This window comes from Ascidiella aspersa, chromosome 1 (genome assembly GCF_963924565.1).
Source record: "Ascidiella aspersa chromosome 1, kaAscAspe10.2, whole genome shotgun sequence".
Lineage (NCBI taxonomy): Eukaryota > Metazoa > Chordata > Ascidiacea > Phlebobranchia > Ascidiidae > Ascidiella > Ascidiella aspersa.
This window is the reverse complement of record NC_139447.1, coordinates 18,560,148-18,585,103: the sequence shown is the minus strand read 5'-3', so window position 1 is coordinate 18,585,103 and position 24,956 is coordinate 18,560,148. Positions and strand designations below refer to the sequence as shown.

The 24,956-nt window shown below is 36.8% G+C and overlaps 2 protein-coding genes across 2 annotated transcripts in view; one reads left to right on the top strand and one right to left on the bottom strand.

Moving 5' to 3' along the window:
* Nucleotides 1-913: 913 nt before the first annotated feature.
* On the bottom strand, nucleotides 914-5,220 carry LOC146168154 (dynein axonemal light chain 4-like). The gene is made up of 3 exons (XM_083388797.1): nucleotides 5,064-5,220; nucleotides 4,492-4,575; nucleotides 914-1,477 (listed from the first exon to the last, which is right to left on the bottom strand). Exons 1-3 carry the CDS (start codon nucleotides 5,130-5,132, stop codon nucleotides 1,313-1,315), a joined length of 318 nt encoding a protein of 105 aa, XP_083244923.1. The 5' UTR covers nucleotides 5,133-5,220; the 3' UTR covers nucleotides 914-1,312.
* An 18,919-nt stretch (nucleotides 5,221-24,139) lies between these two features.
* LOC146168153 (3-phosphoinositide-dependent protein kinase 1-like) overlaps nucleotides 24,140-24,956 on the top strand; it is a 40,341-nt gene continuing 39,524 nt past the window's right edge. The window contains exons 1-2 of the mRNA XM_083388792.1: nucleotides 24,140-24,242; nucleotides 24,315-24,357. Of these exons, the coding sequence (XP_083244918.1) occupies nucleotides 24,168-24,242; nucleotides 24,315-24,357 (118 nt within the window). The 5' untranslated portion in view covers nucleotides 24,140-24,167. The remainder of the gene's footprint in view (nucleotides 24,243-24,314; nucleotides 24,358-24,956) is intronic.

Sequence of the window (24,956 nt, the reverse complement as noted above, 5' to 3'; positions counted from 1 at the left end):
ATCAGCCTTTACAAAACTCAGTTTTAGCCCTGCACTTCCACCTTTGCAACAAGGATCGAGCAAACTTAACAAACATTGCCCCCTGATCGAGCCATCGGTACAGACTTCAACACAATTTTCGTATGGTAAACCGCCAACTGTAAAAACTTCATCGACTTTATATCTTCACCTAAGCTTCGATTTTCCAGAGTGCAACAAAAAAAGCAATTTCTTTTATACTTTTATCATGAACATACCGCCTATACAGTAGCCGCTGTCCCATGTTTGATACAGCTATTACGTTAAGTTTAACTGCAAACTTTGGTCGAAAGATTAGCTGCTGGAATTGATCATCACTTTAAGAAATTCGTCTACTGACAGTGTTAGATAAGCGTATTTTGCACCATATTTTGTCCGTGTAATATTTCTAAATTTTTAACAGCTGTAGCCCTGCAGGTAAAACGGGATATTCGTCAACTGTTAAAGCTTTTTGCAAATTTGGCTATCAAAAGACGCGTGCAATTATTTTCATCTACCGGTACAGCTAAATATTTTGACCTAGGAAGTTTTTTACAATTTTCCTTTAATTTTTCGGAATACGTCGCATGCTTGGTATTAAAATTCTTTAGTTTGGAGGGTTTCATGCAATCCACAGCCCGAGTTTGATTACAAATTAGGCAAAAAGGTCACTAAAAACGCTAAACTTGTAGCCTATTCCGCCAAAGCCAATTCGTTCGTTGAGTCTTCTAAACAGCAACACATACTCCGAAGGGTACCAAACTCAAACGCACCAGATAGGCTACAATTAAAACGCAGTTACCCTTCTATAAATAGGTTAGCTGAAGGTGTTTTCTTATTTACCAGTATATATATATCTCGGTTCAATGCGCACCGCTCGCTTCCTGCTAGCTTGTGTCTTTCTCCACCTTCTTGCTTTTCTCTTTCAAAACTATATTGACAGTCGACCGAAAAACAAACAACCAAAAACAATATAGGCCTATAACTTTTTTGCACAATATACGTAGAGATCCCCGAATATTAAAAAATAAAATTTTCCCGTCGACTTTTGTTGTCGTTTTGTTGGCATTTTGTATTGTGTAATTGTGTTAAATAAATTGTTGTAGGAACATTTACGGAATTTGTGGATATATGTGATTTGTAACACATAACCGCGGTCCGAAAGAATTTATGATTGATAGTGGTTGTAGCATTACAAGACAAATTTAGATTACATTTAGTAACGTATCAACATAACCTAGTGTCCATCCGTATATGAAATAGTATAGTTTAATAACCGAGTAAATAGGTGTTAGCGATGTAACATTAAAAAAAACTATGAACATTTCCAAATACAAATTGCCATATTTCCACCGAAAAACATATACAAAATATTTTTTGTTTCGTGTGTAATTTCAAATCCATAGCCTTCTCCAACAACAGCATGCCAGGAAGATCCAAATTTTTTGTCCATATTTTCCTTGATCATTTTTGCAGCGCTCTGAAAAATAATATACATGGGTTTGGTCTTAATACCTTTAAAAATCCCGTCAATGTATAAATAAAATAACATATTAATTAAAACTTTGAGACCAATTTTTATCACAATAACTTACTATAATGAAAGGAGCACGTTTCAAATAAGTACGCAACATGTTTAGGAAGGAAAAAGGTTTAACGTCATGAAAGTGTTAGAGGTAAGTTAAAACAGGGACATGCGAATGGTGCCTTTTCTCTCATGTCGGAGTGTGATTATAGTTATAGAACACTACCAGCATTATTTAATGCAGGGATGTCCAACCCGCGGCCCATATTGCGGCCCGCCTGATGTATACTTGATGCCCACCACTTATTCTCACTTTCATTAAGGGCTGCGGAGTCGGATTTGTGACTCGACGGAGTCGGGCTCGGGACTCGAATAAGATTATGTAAGACTACCCGAGTCCCGAGTTACGTGCGCACTACGAATTTCAAAACTGATAGCCGCAATCTGTGCTTAAAGTTGTTGTGACGAACTCATGCACCCTGTTTAATTAAAAGGTAAACTGAGGTAAAAAGCGATATGAAAAATCTTTATAAATATCAAAATCGTGATGTCAATTAAACCGAGCTGAGCTGCCGAGGTTTTGCACATTGTCAGTGAGAGTTTGATTATGGCTGCAGGCTGCACTATTGCAAAACAGGAATACACCTTGCACCACGACAATCAGGCAAAAAAGAAAAAACACATGTCTCAGAAAGTTAGTTCGCAACGCTTACAGCACTGTGTTGTTCTTGTAGAAATCGTTAATTACTGGCAGGTTCGATGTAATATTATTGGTTCATTAATGGTTTGTGATGCACTTTGTGATACCTTTTCGTACTGTTCAGTGTTTTTTTAAGGTGTTTTGGGGGACCGTCAAATTTCTCCAGCAGTTTTACAAATTTTGGACTTGCAACTTTTTGGTATTTAAATGAAACACTTGCGGTCTCTTAAAACTACTTAGCGGTCACCCAAACCAAACCTTAAAAAAAAACCTGGTACTGGTGCACCCCATGCATATTTTGGTGCACCCTAGGGTACACCGTGCACAACGGTTGAAGAGCACTGGAATAGAATATATGGCCTAAGGTTAAATATTTTTCAACCATGTATTGTGGGTGGATGAACAATATGACATCCCTATTTGTATAAGTAGATTGCTGTATATCCACCCTAACTAAGTTAAAAAAAAATGGGTAAAATACAGGCTGTATATTCGGACTCGGCAAAATCACACATTTGGCCGGAGTCAAACTCGGGTATATTTTATAGCCGGAGTCGGACTCGGGAATCGTACTAAGGTTATTTTCAAGCGACTCCGCAGCCATGCTTTGAGTAGCCTAGTCTATATTTCAAAAAATTGTTTCGACTTTTATAAAAAGGTGAAGAACGCACAGTATTTTATGTAGGCCTCCTCTAATTTTTTTTTTTTTGAGACTATAATCGAGTTTAATGTCGCATTTCAACATCCATCGAACACTTGTGCACCCATCATTGTTAGGGAAGATGTGTGTTTTTGCTGATCGTTTTTAAGGAAATATATCAGCCCAAAGGTGCCGTACCATTGCTCAATTTTGCCGAGATTTACTTGCATATTTGGGCACGAGCTCGCTCTCGAAGAGCGGTTGTTTATAAATTAAGTTGTTTTATGACGTAATTAAAGACGCCCCTCTTTAATCTAATAGGTTTTGCAGCCCATCGAAATTTTAAAAGTGGCAATGCGGCCCATTCTGCTAAAAGGTTGGTCATCCCTGATTTAATGGCTAAAATAGGCCAAACCATGAAAATATTATAATCAAGTGATTTACAACTGATTTGTGTCGGGTGGGGTTAGCAAATCTTTTTTATATGCATCACAAAAAACGTGCTTAAACTTGTGAGAACTTTTACTCGTGATCTTAAGGGTATAAAGTCCAAATTAAAAAATACTTAAGCATAAGGCACATGCTTATGAACCAAGAAAAACTGTAGGCTACAAGTAACGAGTTGAAACTAAATGTAAAGCGCGTAATTAACAAAAGTCTTGACTTCAAAGTCCAAACGTTTTTTGTAAAACTCATATTGGTAGATAAAAAAATATTTTCTACATAGTCAATAAAATATACATCAAGATAAGGTCTGGATCAGTCGATCATTGACGCAAGCAAAGTCAGGCTAGAAAAAACAATTCGCCTGTGGTGCGGTTCAGACGAACGACCTCGGCCATACCTGGACCATCGATTCACCAACCGAGCTACACAGGCTCAGAGGTGAGCAAGTCGACAAAACAACCAAGATATCCTTCATTAACAATCTGTTTGCTGCAGCTTGTTAATACAAACAACTTCACATTGAAGGAGATATACAGTACACAGGTAGGGGTACCAGATTTTTGGGGGCTTAAAATCGGGACGCTTTGAAACAGTTACCAGATCAAGCATTTTTGTGGTTAATTAAGTATGATGTCACAGTAGACTTCACCAAAAAAACAAGTAAGTGCATCAAAGTGCAGATAAAAGCCGCATCTCCAGGTATATATAAAAAAAATATTCAAGTAAAAAAATACTTGATTTTTCTCAAAAAGATTTGTTTATGCATTTTAATAACAATGCAAACTGAATATGTAAAAATGAAGGTATCACCTCGCCCTTGCACGTTACTGACGACAATGCCTTCAAATGGTAGCAATATACTTTAGACTTTTAGCTAATATACTTTCGAAGTCTAAAGTATATTTTTATAACAATTTTGATAATCTGAAACCATGGATTGCATGCCTGGTGAATTGACATGGAATGAGTTGGAACATTTTTAGTTGATATATAGAGTTTATATACCCAAAATGACACAAATCAGTTAAGAAACATTGTTTCTAGTTTTTCCAAAAAAGATTAAAATGAGGGTACTACATGCAATAACAGGATATAATAACAAGTAATTTGCTAACAAGCTATCTGGATAAACAGAGGAACAAACTTCGGCAAATATTAACATAATTTAATATATGATGCAACCTCATTGTTGGCACTGAATTTTTCACAGGCTGTTACACATAACTCCATTGCTTCAACCCTCATTTCTTCAGGCATGTCAGTGTGCTGTATACAATAAAAAGTTGTTAGAAACTGACAAGTGGATGGAAACTAAGTGGATGAAAACTAAGTGCTTGGACACTGGACAGTTAGTGAGTAGCTGTATTGTTTACTTTTACATGGCATGGTAAGTTGATGCTTCAATACAACTTAAGCTCTATAAAATGAGATTCACCTAGAACAATTAATTAGGAAATACACCCTGTTTAATGATTTAAATAAATGTACATTTTATTTAAAACAATGGTTCTTGTTTTACCCTTTTTTAGGAAACACTTTATTGACTTTACAGTATATTTGCAACACGAGAAATACAGGTCTAACCAAAAAGAATTAGAGCTTGCTTAGATTACCAGGTGTGCTGCCAGGTTTTTAGAGATCTACATGTCTGCAGTGAGGTAAAAAGATTAAGAAACACTGCACTAATCCGTGGCAATATAACATCATGTTAAGGTGCAGTAGTTTAACAAAGGGCACTATTACTTAGTACTTACCCTTATTAAAGGATAGCTGTGTAGTCTTCTGAAATCGTGAGCATCATCCTTTTTAGTTTCAGCGGCCATCTTTTTTTAATGGTACAATGTAAAACAATATTTCAGAGTATTAACCTTATTTTCAAACTTTTTTAAATAAATATTTTTGAATCCTACAACCATACATATAACTAATTTTATCAATCGAAATACATCCAGTTCATGAATGTATTTTGCAGTATAAGCACATTACCATCAATAATGCAGGTAGGTAAAATTGCTCCTAAATGGGGAAATTTAATAGAGAGATAAAAGCGTTGAAGCACTGTTTTACATAATACATTAAATATTCTTTCAAATGTCATTGGAAATTGTGCCACACACTTTCCCTGCCAAGATTGGTTGTTATTTATCATAAAAGTAATCTAGTTAAATTAAGTACCAGGTGCAAATAGTACTTAGACATCAAATTATCAACAAATCTATTAATAAAAATATAACTAACCCTATCTAATGATTGTCAAAAATTTTATATTAAATTATTTTTAGCTAACCCAAATCTGGATGATATGTAGATACTAATAGAATGGTTAAAAGTTGTCAGCATTAAGGCAAAAAAACAATTTGTTTTACTATGGTGCTTCATTTAATAGAATGGTGATAGAACTTATAGAATCACAAAAAAGTGTGATTAAAAGGAAAACAGTTTGACAGAAATTACGTTTAATGTTGGCTAGTCTAGGTTCATATAAAAAGGTGTGATAAACATACTTTTAGTAGGCATAATACATTTTATCATTTATCTAGCCCAGTGGTTCTCAAATTTTTTTTAGCTCGCGGCACATGAAACAAACCTTAAATAGTTCGTGGCACACTTTTAAAGGGTCGGTCTCTTTGTATAACCACTTGTGGTTCAAGGCTGATCCTTCCCCAAATCCGGTAACGTTATTTACTTTTCTGTTTGCATGTGCATTGTATTAAGCGTGGATGGGGAGAAAAATAAAACTTAAAAGTACAAACAAGAGAGTAATTTTACAATCGCCCTTAACACACGACAAACTATTTGTAAATATCTCATTATTTTTAATTTATAATGGATAGTGCGTATTTAAATCCGAAATACTTGCATGTATGCCTATTGGTAATACAAATACCTTATTTTTCCAAATAACAAAAAGTTTCTGGCACACTTGACAATCTCTCGTGGCACACTAGTGACACACAGTTTGGGAATCTGATCTATCCGGTTGACAACATTTTTATCACTAAACTAGGCTAACTAGCTAGTTGACAATATTTTTTTTATATATAGTTTTTCAAGGGTATTTATAAGTTGGACGTTTTTATACTAAATAGATTATATAGAGGCACCGGAAAACGGCGCTGGTCTAGAATCCTACCACAGTTATGAAATCAAGGCAACGAATTTAAGTTAGGGTGCGAGTTAGCGTTTGGGTGTGGGTGGGTGAAGTATTATAATATTCTTTATTTAATACTATTACTTGACCCACCCTACCCCAAACGCTAACCCGCGCCCTAACCCAAATAATGTTTGTTGTGGTAGGATTCTAGACCAGCGCCCGGAAAACACGGTGTAAAAAACAAAAAAATATTTTAAAAAAAAATTTAGTTGGCTATAACTATACTTAAATTAGAGACTACAAAGTTACGCAGTGCACCGCTACTAAATTTAACGCTTAAACTGAGTATCTCAACATTCAATTTGATTTTTAGACCTTATATCAATGTTTTTTACACCGTGCACCGTGCCACACTATTTAAAGCACGATAATTCCTTTCTAAATTTACAAAAAGCGTTTGGTATCTGTTGTCATGGAAAAACATATCACAACGATTCATGCTTATTCAATAAATAAACCGAAGAGTGGATAACTGCCTAAATGAGCAATGACACCCACCTGGAATTAAACCAGGTGTTCTTCAACTGGTGTTTATAGAACTATTTGGCGTAAGTTTTTAGATGTCTATGAATATTCTTTGAAATCTGAGTGAATATGGAAATAAAAAAACATTAAATGAATATACTGTTGCTGCCAGGCATTGTTTCTTTCGACAAAATGTTATTAAAAGGTAGGGGCATATATGGTTCGACCCTAAAAAATTGCAACAAAAGGTTTTTTCACTGTTTGGGCAGTACTAGGTGCCTATTATCACATATTAAAAATCTGAAGGAATCCAACTTCCGGAAATTCCAAAATGGCCGCCAAACCAATAACAGTAAATCGGCCATAACTCGGTCATCATATGACCAAAACATGTAGTCTTGGTGTTTATATGTAGGTTTTTATACCCTATGAAGTCGATGAGACCATTCTCAGAATTGTTGAATTATCTGATAGCCTATAAATATAATATGGCAATCTAAAATGGCTGCCAAAACAATTAATCATGAAGAAAAACAAAGTATTGGTTATTAAAAAAACCAGTGAATTTCTATATGTATTTGGGTAAACTAAGCAGGCATAAAGAGTTCATACAATGTGGCCATGTAGACTTTGCACATAATCAGCGTAGAGAAAGCACAAGTATTGCTAAAGCTCATCGCTGTCACTCTCGATGTCATCGTCTGTAATTATGTGATTATGTAAGCCGTAATCGTTGATCATAAAGCAACTTCCGAGGGGCTAGATCACAGATGTTATTAAACACATATGTTTGTGTGTGTCTTTCATTCTGTAATTATGTGATTGCTGTGTGGGTTGACACATAAACCAGTTTGGCATGGTCCATATCCATAATGACATGGTAGCCCATTTCTCCGGCAACTACATTGAGGTGTACACGATTCGCAATTGCAGTGTATCATTTTCAGTAGGTTGTCCGGGGCAGCTTTCGTGTCCGTCATAATTGGAACCATCTGAATATTGTCTAATTTCCATACCTAGTCTATAGAGCATCCAGGCCATAATCTGGTAGTAAACTTTGAGACAAATATATTAAAAGGTCCGTGTCTTGCACAATTAAAGTCGTACTTTGTCGATGAGAGCTGTCCACTGCCGTCTTAACGATGTCAACATCTCCATTGCCTGGTGCGTTGATCACATTTTGAACTTAAACTCGGTGTCTGCAGTAAAGAGAACAACCGGGTGGGCGTTCATGCCGCCTCTCTGATGGGTATTGTCTTTGATAGACGGACCACCATATCAATCAAACACCACCGTTGCTAAGCCATAATGACGAATGGTAAAATCTGCATACGACTGTGAAATAGACCCATAACTCAGATAGGAAATCGAACAGCAACTAATGAGGTCTCTCAAAACCAGTGGAGGCTTGACACATGGAAGCGGGATGAATGAAGAATAGCGCTCACTCTGGACAATGTCCATCCCAGTCACAGCAATGTACAACATGACAATGCAGGATTTACAACCTGACAACATGACAATGCAGGTTTTACAACCTGACATACCACCAGTGATCAACACAGGGAAACTACAGATGCACGCCTAAATAGAGACACACATGCTTTTGCCAAGATTACCATTAGTAAGCATAAAGCTAAAACCCTTGACATTCGTCTTCCGTGCCAATTACCCCAGACCGCACGATCGATCCCGCCTTGTTGTTTCAGAGATTCATCATCATGCCCCAATAAGTTGATCTCTCCGTGCGGGAAGTTATGAAGCACGGGCTCAATACACACCAACCCGCCTTGTTTGAAGCTAGACATATTTTCCGAGAAGTCGATGAGCCAAATAAGTTGAAAACCTTTTTGTTGCAATTTTTTGGGGTAAGCGTACTGTAGAAGTGGTTGAATTATGAGAATCATTAATGTATTTTGCCTCGGTGAATTAACCTTTCTTCTATCAATGGGAATTGTAGAAAATTGTTCAATCAGCTACTGTCTTTTCTGGCATAGATTTTAGCCAACAAGCATGTCGTAAGCATTGAAGCGATCTCTTTGTTTCAGACAATATCCACTCAAATTTGCTTCTGGCTAAGGAGCCGAAACCGTAAACTTGTTAACTGCAAAACTGTTTATTGAATGTAAAGCGCTTGCATATAAAGGAATTTGAGAAAAGATCTGCCAACGCATATCTGGTACTAAAATATACCGTGTTTACCATGTAGCGCTTTAAAACATATGTTTTTCATCTAAACGGATGTGTGTCAGAAACCGCACAGCTCTGACTCAGTGGAAATTTGTGTTAGAAGGCTTACTTTGCAAATCTTGCTAGAAATTTCGGCAATGGGCTTTTCATCGAAAATTTCCATGACGACATTTTAACAGCGATAAAAACGAATTCTCTGTTATCATAACAATGTGACGTAATGTGCTGCTAGTACCTTATGTCATAAATGCTCCACCTATAAAGAACGTTTCGACCACCACTTCGGGCAATCTTCTTCAGGGCAATATAATTGTAACCATAGTAGGTTTGCCATACGTCAGGATTTCCCTGACATGTCAGGGAATTTAGCGATAAAATCTGCTTCATGGAGAAAAAGGCAAAATATGCTCGTATGTCCGGGATTTGGCCGTACAGTGTAACTGTAAAGTATATCGCCAATACATTCACAATTTTGAAACCGATAATTGTATCAACTAAAAGTAGAAATGTTTGTTTTGTTGAGTAACTAACTTTAATACTTTTTAATTTTTTTTTTTGCTTAAGAAAAGAGTTTTTGTGTATTGCGTTCTATTTTAGTCAGTTTTAGTTAGAAACGTTTAACCAGTATTATTATTAATGTTTAATAATTTTTCTACCATAAGTTAAATAATGGTGAAACCTCAACAAGCAAGACAATAGTTTTGTTTTACAAACTATAACTATGTGACTGCATACCAATTGGACCTTCGGCTAAGCTTACTGTTTTCACGAGTGTAATGCAAACAAATTATTCAGAAATTTAGCACCACAATAACTTTTTATCAATGAAGTCAGCTAAAAGAAATGCTCCCGAATCTGTAGCCCTATAGCCACTACCCCTCTTCCCACGAACTGAATTTTGCCAATGTTAATAAACTTTTTTTCTCGCTTTACGCGAAATCTATGTACCTGTATGTTATGTGTGTGTTGCGGTCTTGCAACATCTTATTGGTACCCGAGATCGTAAAAGTGTGTATTAGCCCGTTTTGTTGAAATTGGATTAGCCCGATTGGCCGTGTTTCTCATCGCACCCTCGAAACTAAAATTTGGGTTAACTTTGTCTTAGACCATACAAAGCCATTTTTAACGCTTTACACGAGACGAGTTTTTTCCGTCTTTTAAATATAAAAATAAATACGTCACGTTTTGTAACTTTCTGACGTAACTTGTGACGTCCCCTGATCTGGAGTGGTGGATGTAGCCTAAAGGCAGTTAATTTGTTCGGGATTTCTCATTTCCAAAGATGGCAATCCTAAACTATAGGCGAATATATATTTATATATATACACCAGATAAACAATATCGGAAAACAACAATGAAAAAGAGATTAATACAAAAAATCGCTTTGCCATCTCCGTGAGTGTATTGAGACTCTTGAATAGTTGCACTTAGCGTAAGTACGACAGAAAACAGCAGGTTTCTGATGTCTACTGGTATTTTGGCGCTATCTCTGAAAAACATTTTGAAACCTAGCACACGCAAGCCATCTTTGAGACCTAGTTCACGCAAACCAAACATTTTTTAGGGTCGGTGTTACAAAAAGCTTATCTCCTGAAACATGACCTCTGGATTATATTTTAACAAGATAACGTTGCGTTGCTTACAATTGATCAGAAGAGGACCAGTTGATAAAAACAAATTCAGGTTCCTAAGAAAAAGGGTAAAGGGGTCATTCCATGCCAATTCACCAGCAAAATAAAAAAAGCAACACAGCATTTTAGATATTGCTGAAAATTTTTTAGGTGGGCTACTAGAACAATGGTTTCCAGCCATTGTCGAGAACCCTTTACAGTTTTCCAAAACCCTTCTAGAGAATCTAGAGTGGTTCCCAACCTGGGGGTCGCAAAAGTTGTCTGGGGGATCGACGTGTGCAATTTGTAAAGCAAAAACATTATAAGAAAAACAAAAAGTAATTAACAGTCTGTCAAATGTATTGATTACATTTGCTTCGAAGAATCAGTCGTGTTTATGACGACCATTACTTCTGTTTTCAGTTAATGGCGGAAGTATAACTTCAGTCTTATCCAGGGCTATACAACCAATATGAAGTTGCTTGTATAACCGATTGAGAAAGCATTGGCGTATGTTTGGTTTCCAACTCGTTCCTCTCTGAGCCTGTATAGCTCAGTTGGTATAGCGACGGTCCCGGCTTGACTGGAGGTCGTGAGTTCGAACCTCACTGTAGGCTAGTTGTTTTTCTAGCCTGCCCTGCTTGCATCATAGAGCAACAGATTCGATGAGTCTGCAATGCTTTCGGTGTACTAATTATACGTAAGCCGTAATCATTGGTCAAAAAGCAGCTTTAGAGGGGTTATATCTCAGTTGATAACACACTTTGTGTGAATGTTTCATTGACTCTATGAGTGGATTGCTGAATATTCATCTTTTTTTAGTTACGTATATGGGTGAAATACAGGATGTAGAGTCGGATTTAGATTGGGGACTCGACGAAATTGCACATTTGGCCGGACTCGGCCTGTTTTTAACCGGCTTCTTAGTCCTGGTTGCCAGTGTAAAACCAAATATAGAAAAATGGTTGGCACGCGAGGTGTTGATATTTTGATATTATTCATAAACTGGCACTCGCATACGAAAGGTTGCCGACCCCTGGGCTAATGTTTCTGGCTGTTCGCTGTCTGCGCTAGTATCCGATGTTGAAAACCACTGAAATAGATCAACCATTTTGATGATCCCGTTTCCCAATTTTTTAAACACCCTTTGTACGTAATCTAATAGCGTGACTAGCTGGGGATTAAGGGACTTAATTTTGAATATTTTTTCAGGATTTTTTTGAATATGGTTCTCTTTAAGTGATAAAAGTAAACGAATTTATTGGGCTAACTCAGTTTTTCTCAAAATGGCGCACGGATATTTTCGTAGTTGTCAACCCAAACACGAATTTCTATGTAGATAGGTCTTGTGGCAGGGACAGATTCCGCTGAAAGGCCACCAAGCCATGCCCCAAAACTTTATTGCTTTCCCTAACAAATATTCCGGATAGGTCCTATCAGGTGGGGACTGGCGTTTCTTTTAAAAACAAAAGTGGGCCCTAGCGAAAAATCCGACCATAGTCTTAAAAATTGTGTTACTTTACGACAGTGGAACGGAGGGTCGTCCATTCAGTGCTTTACCTGACAAACGTGCTTGTACGTTTTTCCTAATATATTTTTGAAAGAGCTGCCGAGATTATTTTAAAAAATAAGAACCGAGACGATAAATAAGGACAAAAACATGAAAATAATTTTCCTTTTTACAATAGGTTTCCAGCGTAAGTAAAGTTTCCCTTCTGCTTTGATATAACGGTTGAACATCGTTATTGTATATTTTAAACGTGCTAATCTCCTTTTAGTCGAGCTTTTCTAAAAACTATTTCGAAATATGACTTTTGGTCATGAACGTTACAAGGGTTTTAAACAGTTTTAAGGAGTAAAGAAAGTTCATAAAGTTACATCTAGGGTATTGCATACGGCCAAAAACCCAGTCTTGGGTACATTTGTCGTGTCAGTTGTACCAACTATTAAAATGTAAAACGTCGCGGCACACCTGACATGGTTTCACGGCACATCAGTGTGCCGCTGAACACCGGTTCGGAGCACTGTTCTACCAATCTCGAGTTTCTATGTGTCGTTTTAATTTTATAGCCCATAAGGAAAATCGATGACATCAGTTTTTTGGTGCTTTTTAGGGAATTTTCTTGATCTTGTTCTATTAGCCTACAACAAAAAACCTCCTTCTGTTGCAATTAGTTTGGGGTTTATTTCCTTTTTTAGGCCTATTTACTGGTTCAAAAAGTTTATTCTTCATTTTGTCTAACAAATTGTAAAAAAAAAACATTTATTTAAACTTACTACCTAAATTGTTTTAAAATCACATTTTAGATGCCTTTTAAACATATATTGACGATATATGTATCTACAGATTGTTGTTTTCACCTGATTGGAACAATAAACCATCACTCACATTTTACCGTGTTTCACGTTATAAATAAGTGGCGGTCACACTATATACATATAAAAGGTTTCCATCATTGGTAAAACCAAATTAAAACTCTGTGATGGTATGGTTTACCACTCTAAATTAAGTAGTACAAAAAGTTTTAATGCGTCTAGCGAAATTCTTGGGTTAAAAAGATTGACTGTTTAGCATCAAGATAAGTAGTTGCTCTGAAGAATGGTTAACCTATTGAAAGTAAGAGTTTAGTTTTAATTTTATTTGACATTATTAAATTATTTTTATTCTCACGAAACACGTGATTACGCTTACTCATTCTCTAAATCTGTGCTCCGCAACCGGTGTGCCGCAAAACCATGCCAGGTGTGCCGCGACATTCCCGGAGGTGTTTTACTTAATTTTTTTAAGGTTACTTTCTATTAATTAAGACAATTAACAAAAAATTGTACATATCATCAAGAAAACGGCTGTCAGTTTGACCTGAAGAGATTATTCAGGTGTAGCTTTTGGAACTTTATCCTTAATATTTATTCTTTTTAAACCTGTTACGTTCAATCGACGAAAATCAAACTTCTAAATAGTGTTTTTACCTGACTTAAATGCCAGGAGTATAAATATATAACAACTGTTTTTAAACCTTATGCGAGAGTGAAAAGGGAGATTTGATTATCCATACACTCGAAACCCATAAAATGTCATTATAGGTAGGTTATTGGCGTTTTCTAATTGTATGGATTGATCTTGGCTGCTGTTCCGAAAAATTAATTAAACTTAACAGGCGTTGTTTGACCGGCTTTGATCGACCTACAACATTTCAGAAAGGATAAATGAATGTAATACATCAATATTCGGCGCCTTCGGCTTTTTAGCCCTGTCGATGTGCCGCAAAGTGAAAAAGGTTGCGGAGCACTGCTCTAAATTATGTTTGAAACTGTTTTTTACTTACAACCACATGTGTAAATCTACTATCAGTCGTGACATGATCAAAGTTTCCATTTAAGCTTAAATGTTACCTACAGTGCTGTTTATTACTATTTTTTTGTGAACTTTTGATAAAATTTTGCGAAAAGTAGTTTTTTGTAACGCCCCCTTATGTGCGTTCAGCGCCCCGAAAGTGCAGTGAATGCACTGAGAAGGCCTAACTGTTTTTTTTAAGCTTTAGAGGAGGCAATCAGCTTAAAAGAGAAGACTTATGGAATTTAATGAAAGAGGTTGATTTTCCTCAGAAAAAAATTATAGGAATTGCGAAAATGAAAGGGACTCTAGTAGACGTGACGTTAAATGCAAACAAGAATACAGGGTTACCAACGCATGCTGCGATGACACCGTCTTGTTTTTGGTGCCCTTGGAGGAAACAGTGGCCAACTGCCCCAAGTGCCAGGCCAAAATGAGACTTATGCCCTGCTGTGAGGAAATAAAACCGGAGTTTCGAATGGACGGCGATATGTTCGAGTGCATCCAATACAAAGGGTACGCAATAACGTGTGTGTGTAACACTGTAAATGCCCTTCCAAACATTACCATGTCCAAGGAATGTTAAATCATCTATGCAAATATAAACTGATACACTGCAGTTGCGGAAAAAAGTCCGTCGAGGTTATTGAACCGAGCCGGCCATATAACTGCAGTTGCGGGTTCCAATATGAATGGGATATTGAACTTGGAGTAGAGATGAACAATTAGATGTATTATGGAACTAGTTTGGTGTAATTTTTTTGTTGTTGTATAGCCTAATGAGCTTCAATATCGCATCATTTAATGTGGGGTTGTTCGAAATCCGCGCATACGAAAGCCAATCTTTACCTTTCCTAGAGAAAAAACTTTAAAATTGTCCTTTTGCAGGAAACACACTCCTCAGAAAGGGACAAAAAATTATGGGAAATCGAGTGGGGATTTAAAATATTATGGGCACATGGCTCTACTCGCAGTAAAGGAGTTGCCATTCTATTGACAAAAAATACCTCGATGTCGATTAAGGAGCTAGAAATAGACCCCGAAGGGAGGTATCTGGTTGCCTCGTTCACGGTTGAAGGCAAAGAGTTTAAATTGTGTAACGTTTACGCCCCAAACAACAACGATCCTAAGATTTTTGATCGACTATTTGCGAAACTGGCATCTATTGACAACTCAGAGAATTTTTGGGGGTGATTTTAATACGGTTTTGCAAGGTAACTTAGATAAAAACCAGGGTCCCTCTCATTCTAACCGAAACTCTCGTGCCAGAGTTGTATCGCACATGCAATCCTACAAGTTAAGTGATGCGTTTCGATATTTGCACCCAACAGCCCGCCAATACTTAAGGTTTCAGGTAAACCCCATGACCGCGACGCGTATTGATTTCTTTTTAATATCGGAGTCATTATTAAATTACCTAAATTCCGTAAATATCACATCAGGCATTAAATCAGATCATAAAATAGTAACCCTTTCGATGACAGTCTCGAGTTCTCCTCGTGGCAAAGGATACTGGAAGCTAAACACAAATCTCTTGCTCAACAACGAATAATACATAAAAAACACGAGGCGCACAATACGTGACTATGTGGCCAACAATCCTAAACATGAGGTGAATCTACACATTCGGTGGGACGCTCTTAAAGCAGTTATCCGTGGGGAGTCCATTAAACACAGTGCCAAAGTAAAACGAGCAAACTACAGCCAACAGCAATATTTAGAACGGGCGATAGAAGAAATTGAACGAGAATTAACGCTGACAAATCAACCCAACACGGCTCAAAGCGACAAGTTGGCCAAATTAAAACTGAAGTTAGATAACTTAATCGAAAGACGTACACAAGGTGTAATTATTAGAAGCAGAGCGCGCTGGGCAGAGATGGGTGAAAAAAACACAAAGTACTTTCTAAACTTAGAGAAACGCCACGTCCGAAAAAAATCAATCTACCGCCTAAAAGTGAGTAATCAAATCCAAACAGACCTAAAGAACATTCTAAAAGAACTGACCAATTTTTTTGAAAGTCTATACAAACGATGCGATGCTAAATATACTAAGACACAAATTAACGTACACTTATCGACATTAAATCTGCCGCGGCTAGACGCAATGCAGAAAGAATCGACCGAGCGCCCAATCACGCTTGAGGAAATTCTAGCGGCAATTAACACTATGCCGAGGAATAAGTCCCCGGGCCTTGATGGATTGCCGGTAGAATTGTATCAGACTTTTTGGCATGACATAAAAACCTTGTTTTACGACGCTTGTATGTATACTGAAGAAACCGGTCAATTTAGTCAAACTCAAGCGCAAGGTGTAGTAACACTGGTCCCCAAGGCACATAAAGATCCTTCGCTGATAACTAATCACCGCCCCATCTCTTTGCTTAATGTGGACTATAAAATTATGTCAAAAGTTATAAACAACAGGTTAAAAGCCAATATCGAGTTCCTAATCAGTCGAGACCAAAATGACTTTATGAAGGGTAGATATATTGGGGATAATCTTCGCCTGCTCTTTGATATTATCGATTCCTCCGATTTTTATAAAATTCCGGGTTCCATACTATCTTTGGACATTTACAAAGCGTTTGACGCTGTTGGTTGGGATTTTATTTACGCAGCATTATAAATTTTAGCTTCGGACATAACCTAATAACCTGGATAAAATGTTGTTATGCGGAACCTACCTGTAAAATAACCAACAATAACTTTCGCGCGAATTTAAAATCGAAAGAGGTGTCCGGCAAGGCGACCCATTATCTCCGACGCTTTTTTGCTATGTATCGAATGTCTAGCAACGGCGTTGCAAAAATCGCTTGCATTTCATGTAGTAGCCAATCGCTCTTCGACAGAAAAGCCTTACGCGAACAAAGGCCTCGAGTGGCCAGAACACTCATTTAAGTACTGAGGTGTAAAAATTCCACTAAAAAACCCAAAGGAACTGTTTCCGCTTAACTTTGGTGAAGTTATAAATAAAATTAGTCCAGTCTTAAACATTTGGTCCGCTTGGGGGCTAACTCTTCTGGGACGAATTTGTATCCTAAAAAGCTTAGTGATTCCCACCCTAATTTACAAAATTAGTGTTCTTCCGGTCAACTTGCCCGAAGCATGGGTGCGTAAACTTAAAACGAAATTATTTCAGTTTATATGGGGGTCTAGATGGGAGAGAGTTAAGCGAACAAAAATATGCGCAAATACTGAACACGGAGGAGCAAATATGTTGGACGTTGACGCATATATTATGTCGCTGAATATTAAATGGGTGTCAAACTTTTTGACGACGAGATATAATTTCACATTTTTGGACCGAAATCATCAGATTTATGAAGTTTATTTGTATTGTAACGTCATTTTTGAATTTTTTTCCCCTACCGTGTGTTACGTGTGTATCAACACAGTAAACACCTAAACTTGTTAATTGTCACAAGCATATAATCTCAAAGTTCCACTATCATTAGGAGTTATTACGAATTGTTAAATAGGTTTTAAGACGGCGATAATTCTTAAGTGTTTTTGTATTTCGAAATTAATGTAGTTATTGTCTGTTTCTTTCTATCTTTTTCAGGTGTACATTACCACGACTTTATTTCGGTCATTTAGAGCATACAATGTTAATGTAGCCTGTGCGTGCGAGCGACATTCGCTGCCCGAAGCGATGGCCACTCGGGCGAGATAAGTGGGCGCCAAGTCCAGCGTACTGTTTATCTTAGCAAATTCCTGCTGGCCTAGTCTGCAGGTCCTTGAACGACTTATGGACTTTTTTGTGTTTCTAAATTACCAACTTGGCCAGAAGTAGAATTGTTAGCGTGATGACTTTGCTAAATTGTATTGCATTTTGTGCTATATATTTGAGAACGATTCGGTTCTAATATGCCAGTTTTGATTCGTGGTTATTGCAGTAACATGTTATGATTTGACAATAATATTGTAAGTAGATTTGTGTAATGCCGATATTAATGCTAACTCTTGTTTGTGATAGTTATTAACGCTCATCTTTTACACTTAACCCAATATATACTAAAGAGATACATTTGTGTTGTTTGATTATTCCTAAGGACAGAATAGAATTTATAATTACCCGGATAGAACTCACTTAGCGACTTTAGGTTTTGTTACTTATTAAACGATTATAGGATACTACCATAAGTTTCTCAACATAACCAAAAAGTCGCTACACCGTGGTCCACGCAAGGCCCCAAACAAATTTTAGGGGTCCGCGGTAAAAAAAGTTTAAGTACCCCTGCTATAGTGGCTTTTTTACATTTCCTGTGTTGCATCTTGCAAAAATAGCATTCCATCGTAAAGCGCGCTGGCCCAGGCAATATTTCCTATAGGTTTACTGTTACGTGTTCACTAACACAATAAACACCCAAATAAATTAATTGTCATAAGCCAAATCTTAGAGTTCATTAAGTCATATTACGAATTGATAAATAGGGTTTTAGATTAGCACGTTCTAGCTTTCGCATAATCAAATGTATTTGGTTGCATAATATATGATTTCAAAAGCTATTCGTCGATTGAGTTTTGTGTGTCCGCTCGTCTCGTTTCAAACTTGACTGTTAACGTTTAATCTCTTAATTTATAAACATGTTAGTCTTGCGGGCGTTAATAATAATCACGGTTTGCAAAACAAGCCTCCACGCGCCTTATGGTCGCCGCAAATTGGCCTTGGCCTGTTTGCAAAGTGCCGGCCAGTCTTTCATGGCCAAATATAACTTTCGTGTTCTCTTCTTTCTATGTATTGGCTTTATAAATGCCGTGTCTTGACGGTTTTTTGAAAGTCCTGTCAGTTTATACCAAATAAACGTAAGTTTTTTTCGCGCTACCAGCAATTATAATGGATTTGAGTTTCAAATAGTTCGCTAGAGTAAAATAAAGATGTTTTTATAGGATTTATTGTTTTATGACATCACGTGTCATAACATAACTTTGTGACGTCATTCTTAAAATTTACCATTTTAACCATTCGCAATTTTATTTCTCTTAATGTACACATATTATTAATAGAGTTTGTTACAGGGTTTTGTAACTGAACATAGGGCTACATTTTTTGCAGTTATAAGAAGACACACATTTTTATGTAGTTACCAGAGGTGAAAGTAGAATAACTTTATTATCGGGACAATAAAAATTTTCAGAAATAAAAGTTACGTCATAACGGTAAGTCTAAAAAAGTAACTTTAGGGAACCGGATACATTGCTTACGACGTATCTGCATTTTTTTTACCGGAACGCCGTTTCGGCTTACTTTCACCACTGGTAGTTACACAGTGTTAACAAAAAGTATTACTTTAAACGAGCTATCACACGACTGTGCTTTTTCAGGTCAAATTAGGAATTAAAAGTAAAAACCAATGAATAATAGGCGCAAGATATCAAAGAAATGGCGATAACCAGTTAGACACACATTCACAAATGCGTGAACTCCGACTCACAAGACATACGTGGTGGCGGCGCTAATCTTATACATATTTTAGAAAGTTTGTGAGATGGCAGTCGGCAGTCACCGGTTTTCGTTAAGTAAAATATGCGAGACGTTTAGCTACTGGGAACTTACGGAGACAAAGAATTAGATCTTTAAAGCCACGCAGATAAGTCACATAGTTAATGGACATAAAGTATAGTTGGCATAAATAAAAATAAACTGTTATGTTTCGAACTTATTACTTTTATAATAAGGAACTCCTTGAAGCATGTTATTGCGCAAAACTGGGTATAAAGAGTTCGCAAAATACCGCATTTATTGCGGCGGTTTTAATAGTACCGGTAACCATTTTTCAGTTTTAGACGAGATTTTACTTACGTTAGACGCAGTAAGGTACGAGATCACGTATTTGCTTGAATACCACGCAATGCGAACAATGGCTGCTACAACTTAAGGTTTTACGTTTGTGAGTGGTTCTCTATCGATATAGGTCACGGGTTTTCTTTACGTAAAAGATGTTTGACGTACTTAGCCGTTGGGTACTTAGTCGTTTCAAGTAACAAAATAAGGTTTAGGCTTGTTAGTGATTCCCAATCGATATACATATCACGAAATGTCATTAAATTTAAGCCGATTAGGTTAGCGCTTATTTACTAAAGCATCCCGAAACCGGCAGTTTTGCTAAAGTTGCAAGATTACAAATATTAACCCCGCTGTGCGATTCTTTGCAAATTTTTAAAACAGTTTGTTAATTATACTTGATTTTTGTAAAAATAGATTTTGTCGGATTTAACTAAGTTTCGTAAGGTTGATCGCTGTTCGGTAACAACTGTAAAACTAAAGACAATTATGTTTGTTAAATGCTTATCAGTTTATATAAAAGCGCAGCTGAACTACGGGTCCCGTACAGTTTAAACACTGCGACAGAATCGTTATTTGGTTAGGTACTTTTAAACTAAATACCGTTTGTTTGGTAATTGCTGCTGTTTTGCTAAAGTTGCGAGAAAAATGAGACCTAATACTGTTGCTGCTTTCATAAGGGCCGCATCCTACTTGAATTGTGAAAAAGTATTTACTTGACCCAGCACTTTTCAACCACGCAAAATCCGGGCGTTGCCCGAATGCACATGATATATCGCGCTTATTGCAAAATGCTGCATATCATTAAGCCCGTTTATATGCACGTTTAAGCCGGATTCGAATCTGATTTGTTAATTCATTCTCTCTCGTTTTGGCGCTGGAATGAATTAAGTTCTCTCGTTTCTTAATCGCTCAAAAGGAGTGGTTTTCAATCCGTTCGCCGCTCAATCTGTTCGTTTCGCTGACGGCCGGAATTGTTTGATGTAGAATGACCTGCTTTAACGCAGTAAACATCACGCCACTTTTGGGGCATTATGACGTAACACGAACGGCTAGTCGTAAACAAAACAAGTTTAGCGCATAAGGAAAGAACATTACATACACTCGTTTAAATCAGATCCTAATAATAAAAACGAACAAGCAGCAATAAATTGCTACCGCAAGGAGTAGCCTAAGCCGAAAAATTGGTTGTGCGTTAGAGGTTTACTGGAATATTACGTAATAATGCATATCAGTGCAGTTTGTACACTCAAGCTGGCTTGAGTTTCGCGCCATGTAATTACGACGCTGGAACGGATTACTTTTCAAGCCGGCTTGAACCTTAATCTAATCTGCCTGAGAAAGGTGCATATAAACAGGCTTACTGTTATAAGTAAATACCCTATTTAACCTGGGCAACGCCGGGTATTTCGTCTAGTATTTCATATATCGACTGCAACTGGAGCGGTGAGTCATGCAGTCGCGACCACGGTCCTATGCTACGCAATAAGCACAGCCAACAATCCATTGTAAATGTCTGAAAATTAACAGTGAATAAGCTATAATAATGAATAAGCTATAAACGCAAATCGTTCTTTACAACTAGAAAGTTGTTTAAAAAAATGCAATGCAACCACATGTTCAAAACAACAATTGACTTGACTTGATCCCAATTAAAATTAGAAGATCTGAGTCGAAGGCTGCCAAAATCAGGGTCTTAGGCTAATTGACAAGTTAGTCGAATTGAGCATAGAGGGTGTACTGTTAAACTGTACAATGCCAAAATACAACAACTTTACCGTAACAAGCGTGTTGCCTGTAGAACGTACTACAGATTACTCTTGTAAACTCAAATCATATTGGTAATCCTACTCCATTGTTGCAAATATTTACACAGTTGATTTCCTATTGCAGGAAACCGTCATCTCTGCGAAAACAGGAACTGATATCATCATACATCGACCGCAAAAGAAACAGGCGAACGACTCACTCATACAGCTGACTATCTGTGGTATGCTGATTCCAGTGGAACTAAAAAAGCAGAAATAGTTTTTTTGCGTTATTTTGATAGAGTTGTTTTATACTGTGGGTTTTGTTTCCCTGCAACAACGAGGTAAAATATGAACTTTAGTTTTCATGATATATGGGATATAGTAAGATTGTTACATGCCTACGCTGAAAACAAATATTAACTAATTCTTATTATGATGTGCTGCCAACCGTTTTGGTTTAATTTTAAATTCACGAGGAAATTTTATCTGTAGCTTTAAACTACTTTTACTTTGCCAGTTGTTTTCTGTTTGCAGTGGCTCTGTGTTAGTTTATGCTAGAGTCAGCTGATCCACTATAAATAAAGATAGCAGTTTAAAGTTTATACTATGACCACATGCCCAGAATTACATGCTTTGATATATCTTGTTTTTTAGCATTTATGAGCAGTACCACAACAGTCGATCACAGGTTGTTTTTGCTCTTTGACTGTTTTTTGAGTAGCCTATTGCGTTAACACTCAGTCAGTTGCTGCTCGAAACGTTGTGTTCGTTACGGCAGTTAACACAATGACAAAGGCTAAACAAAAAAATCCAACTTTTTAAGCCCCCTCACAAAATTTTCGGCTGGCGTTGGCGAGTTACAAGGGGGCGTTTAGGGTCTCTTTCTCATTTAGGGGACGCAAACGCACATAAGGGGGCGTTACATAAAAGTACTTTACCGCATTTTTTTATTACATAAAAATAGTACAAACATCACTGTAATATGTATCATTTAAGCTTAAATGGCAACTTTAGTAATGCGAACTTGTCGTAGTTTATAGCGTAATAACTGTGTAATTTCTTATGTAAGATTGTTGGTTGTTGTTGCGTTTCACCGTTTTATACGCGGCAAAATGTTTGTATATTTATAGCAGGGATCGGCAAGCTAAGACCCGCGGGCCGGATCCGCCAATGTAATTCATCCGGCCCGCAGGACAACTTTATTCGTTAACCCAATATTTATCAAGCTAATTATACCGAACAAATGTAATGCCATATAATTTTTCAGAGATTTTTTCAGAAATTCTTTACATTTGTTGATCCACAGTTAAAGCAAGGAAATTTAAATCAACCTCTTTGGTTGTAGCTTCAACACAACCTATATATTGAACCCTAACCGGGGAACTTTATAATCTGTTTTTGTATCTATAATTATGTTTGTAACATAGCTCAATTGAAACTTTTGAATTACTCCGACTGAAACCAGGGCTCAACTAAATTTGGAAAAAATCTTGAGCCCGAACCGAACGGCTGACTCCTTTAATCGTTTGTCCACCTTTGTCAAAAATTTAACTTTTAGTGCACAAAAAATAACGGACTAAACATAAACGATCGGTGATCCTTGAAATACTTACAAGCAAGAAACTGTACGAGTGAACTTAAGCGCAGGGGCGACAAACCACGGCCCACGGGCCTGATCCGCTCCGCCGGTTTAGTTCTTTAGGTCTGCGGCATATTTCTCAAATGGTACTAAAAAATGTTTGTCGAATGCAAAACTAAGCTAAATATTGATGATATTTTTTCCAATAAAGTCAATACAAAATTTTATATGCGACCTGCGATGTCCAATCTAGAATGTTATCCGGCGCGCGCTCGCTAGTCCTTATAAATATCCGGCCATTTATGAAAAACCTGCTGGATGGACCCCTGAACTGACCTCACTCAATTTGATAAAATTTATATCGTTCAATTTGCGAATCGTAAATATGTACCCAATGCTTAAATTACCTTTCAAAAATCGAAATAAAAATTTGTATGCCTCCTCCAAACAAAACTTGTGAATCCTCCTGCACGATTGCAATGTGAGCTATACTTGTTGGTCGGTGTAACTGCGGAAGTTGGTCGGTGTAACTGCGGTAAATCATTGATTAAGCGTTATATAGTACTCTGAAATGTGATGGATGTAAAGCTGCAATCCACTCATAGTTGTTTCATCTTCAAAATATGAAGATGGAAAATATTCAAGTTTTTTTTATATATATAGTGTGTGGCCTTATTGGTTCTGAATTGCTACAGGGCAGCGGCACGTCGGAATCGGAACTCGGATAATATTTTAGGTATAGTCTATTACTAACTCAAATCCCGAGTCCGTCTAACTTTAAGCAACCCTGCCTGTTGCATGCTGTGTTTTTATTATTTTTATAATTATTATAGCCCGGTTACATATTATTATAACTCGTTTACACGATAAATTGTTGTATATATTATAAATAAAAAACCTATTTAATCCCACAATATACATCAAAAAATAAAATATTTACTTTTTCTCATTAAAGCGAAATATTTTAAAATTTTTACGTGTGTGATAATGGATAACAATAGTTCTAAGAGTCCAGATGATTTCATGGTCTTGCGACTTCTTGGAGAAGACAACGATTCTACTGTGAGTAACATGATGACTTTTATAATTTTCCGATTTATTTACGACTTTTAGGTAGCCTATTTATTTTTGCAGGTTGTTCTTGGTCAAGATGTGTTGTCAGGAAAAAAATTTGCAAGTATGTAATTATTTATGTACAAGAATATTTTAGCCAATTTATGCAGAATGAAACAACGGCTGTGGACAAAAACAAATTTATCCGATGCGGAAAAAAGCAACCACAGACAATCAAATACCTGAAAATTTTAAATGGCAGAATTTTACACAAAATCCAATGCCACAGTTATCTCACTAAGCCTAAATATTGCTCAGATGGTGGATTTTCGCAGCATTTAAAAATGGCCATTAAACTCTCGAAAATTAAATATTATATTTGATATACCGGTACCTATCCTTCACTGACTATTTTAACGAAACCTCGCGTTATTTGATGGTGCAAATTTGATAATTATCCTCTAAACTAAAATTAAATTGTGTAAGTTTTTTATTCCTATTAAAACAGAATAACTTCGTTGTTGCCTCCTAATCTGCAGCCCAACTAAAATACGTGTAAACTAAATATAAATTAAAATATTTATACAAATGTGTACGCCACACACATCAACGGTACTAGGGAACTTTTAAAAAGTTTCTTTATCTGTTAAGAAAATTCCGGAAAGAAAAGTTAGAAACATCCATATTAATGGTATAATTCGAATTCACAACCTCTTCTCAGAG

What these genes read in the sequence shown, in the direction of transcription:
- LOC146168154 (XM_083388797.1), bottom strand. Translation starts at nt 5,132, where the DNA reads ATGGCCGCTGAAACTAAAAAGGATGATGCTCACGATTTCAGAAGACTA. An exon ending in ACAGCTATCCTTTAATAAGG is followed by an intron (nt 4,576 to 5,063) that starts GTAAGTACTAAG and finishes TATTGTATACAG; the next exon opens with CACACTGACATGCCTGAAGA. An exon ending in AATTCAGTGCCAACAATGAG is followed by an intron (nt 1,478 to 4,491) that starts GTTGCATCATAT and finishes ATTATTTTTCAG; the next exon opens with AGCGCTGCAAAAATGATCAA.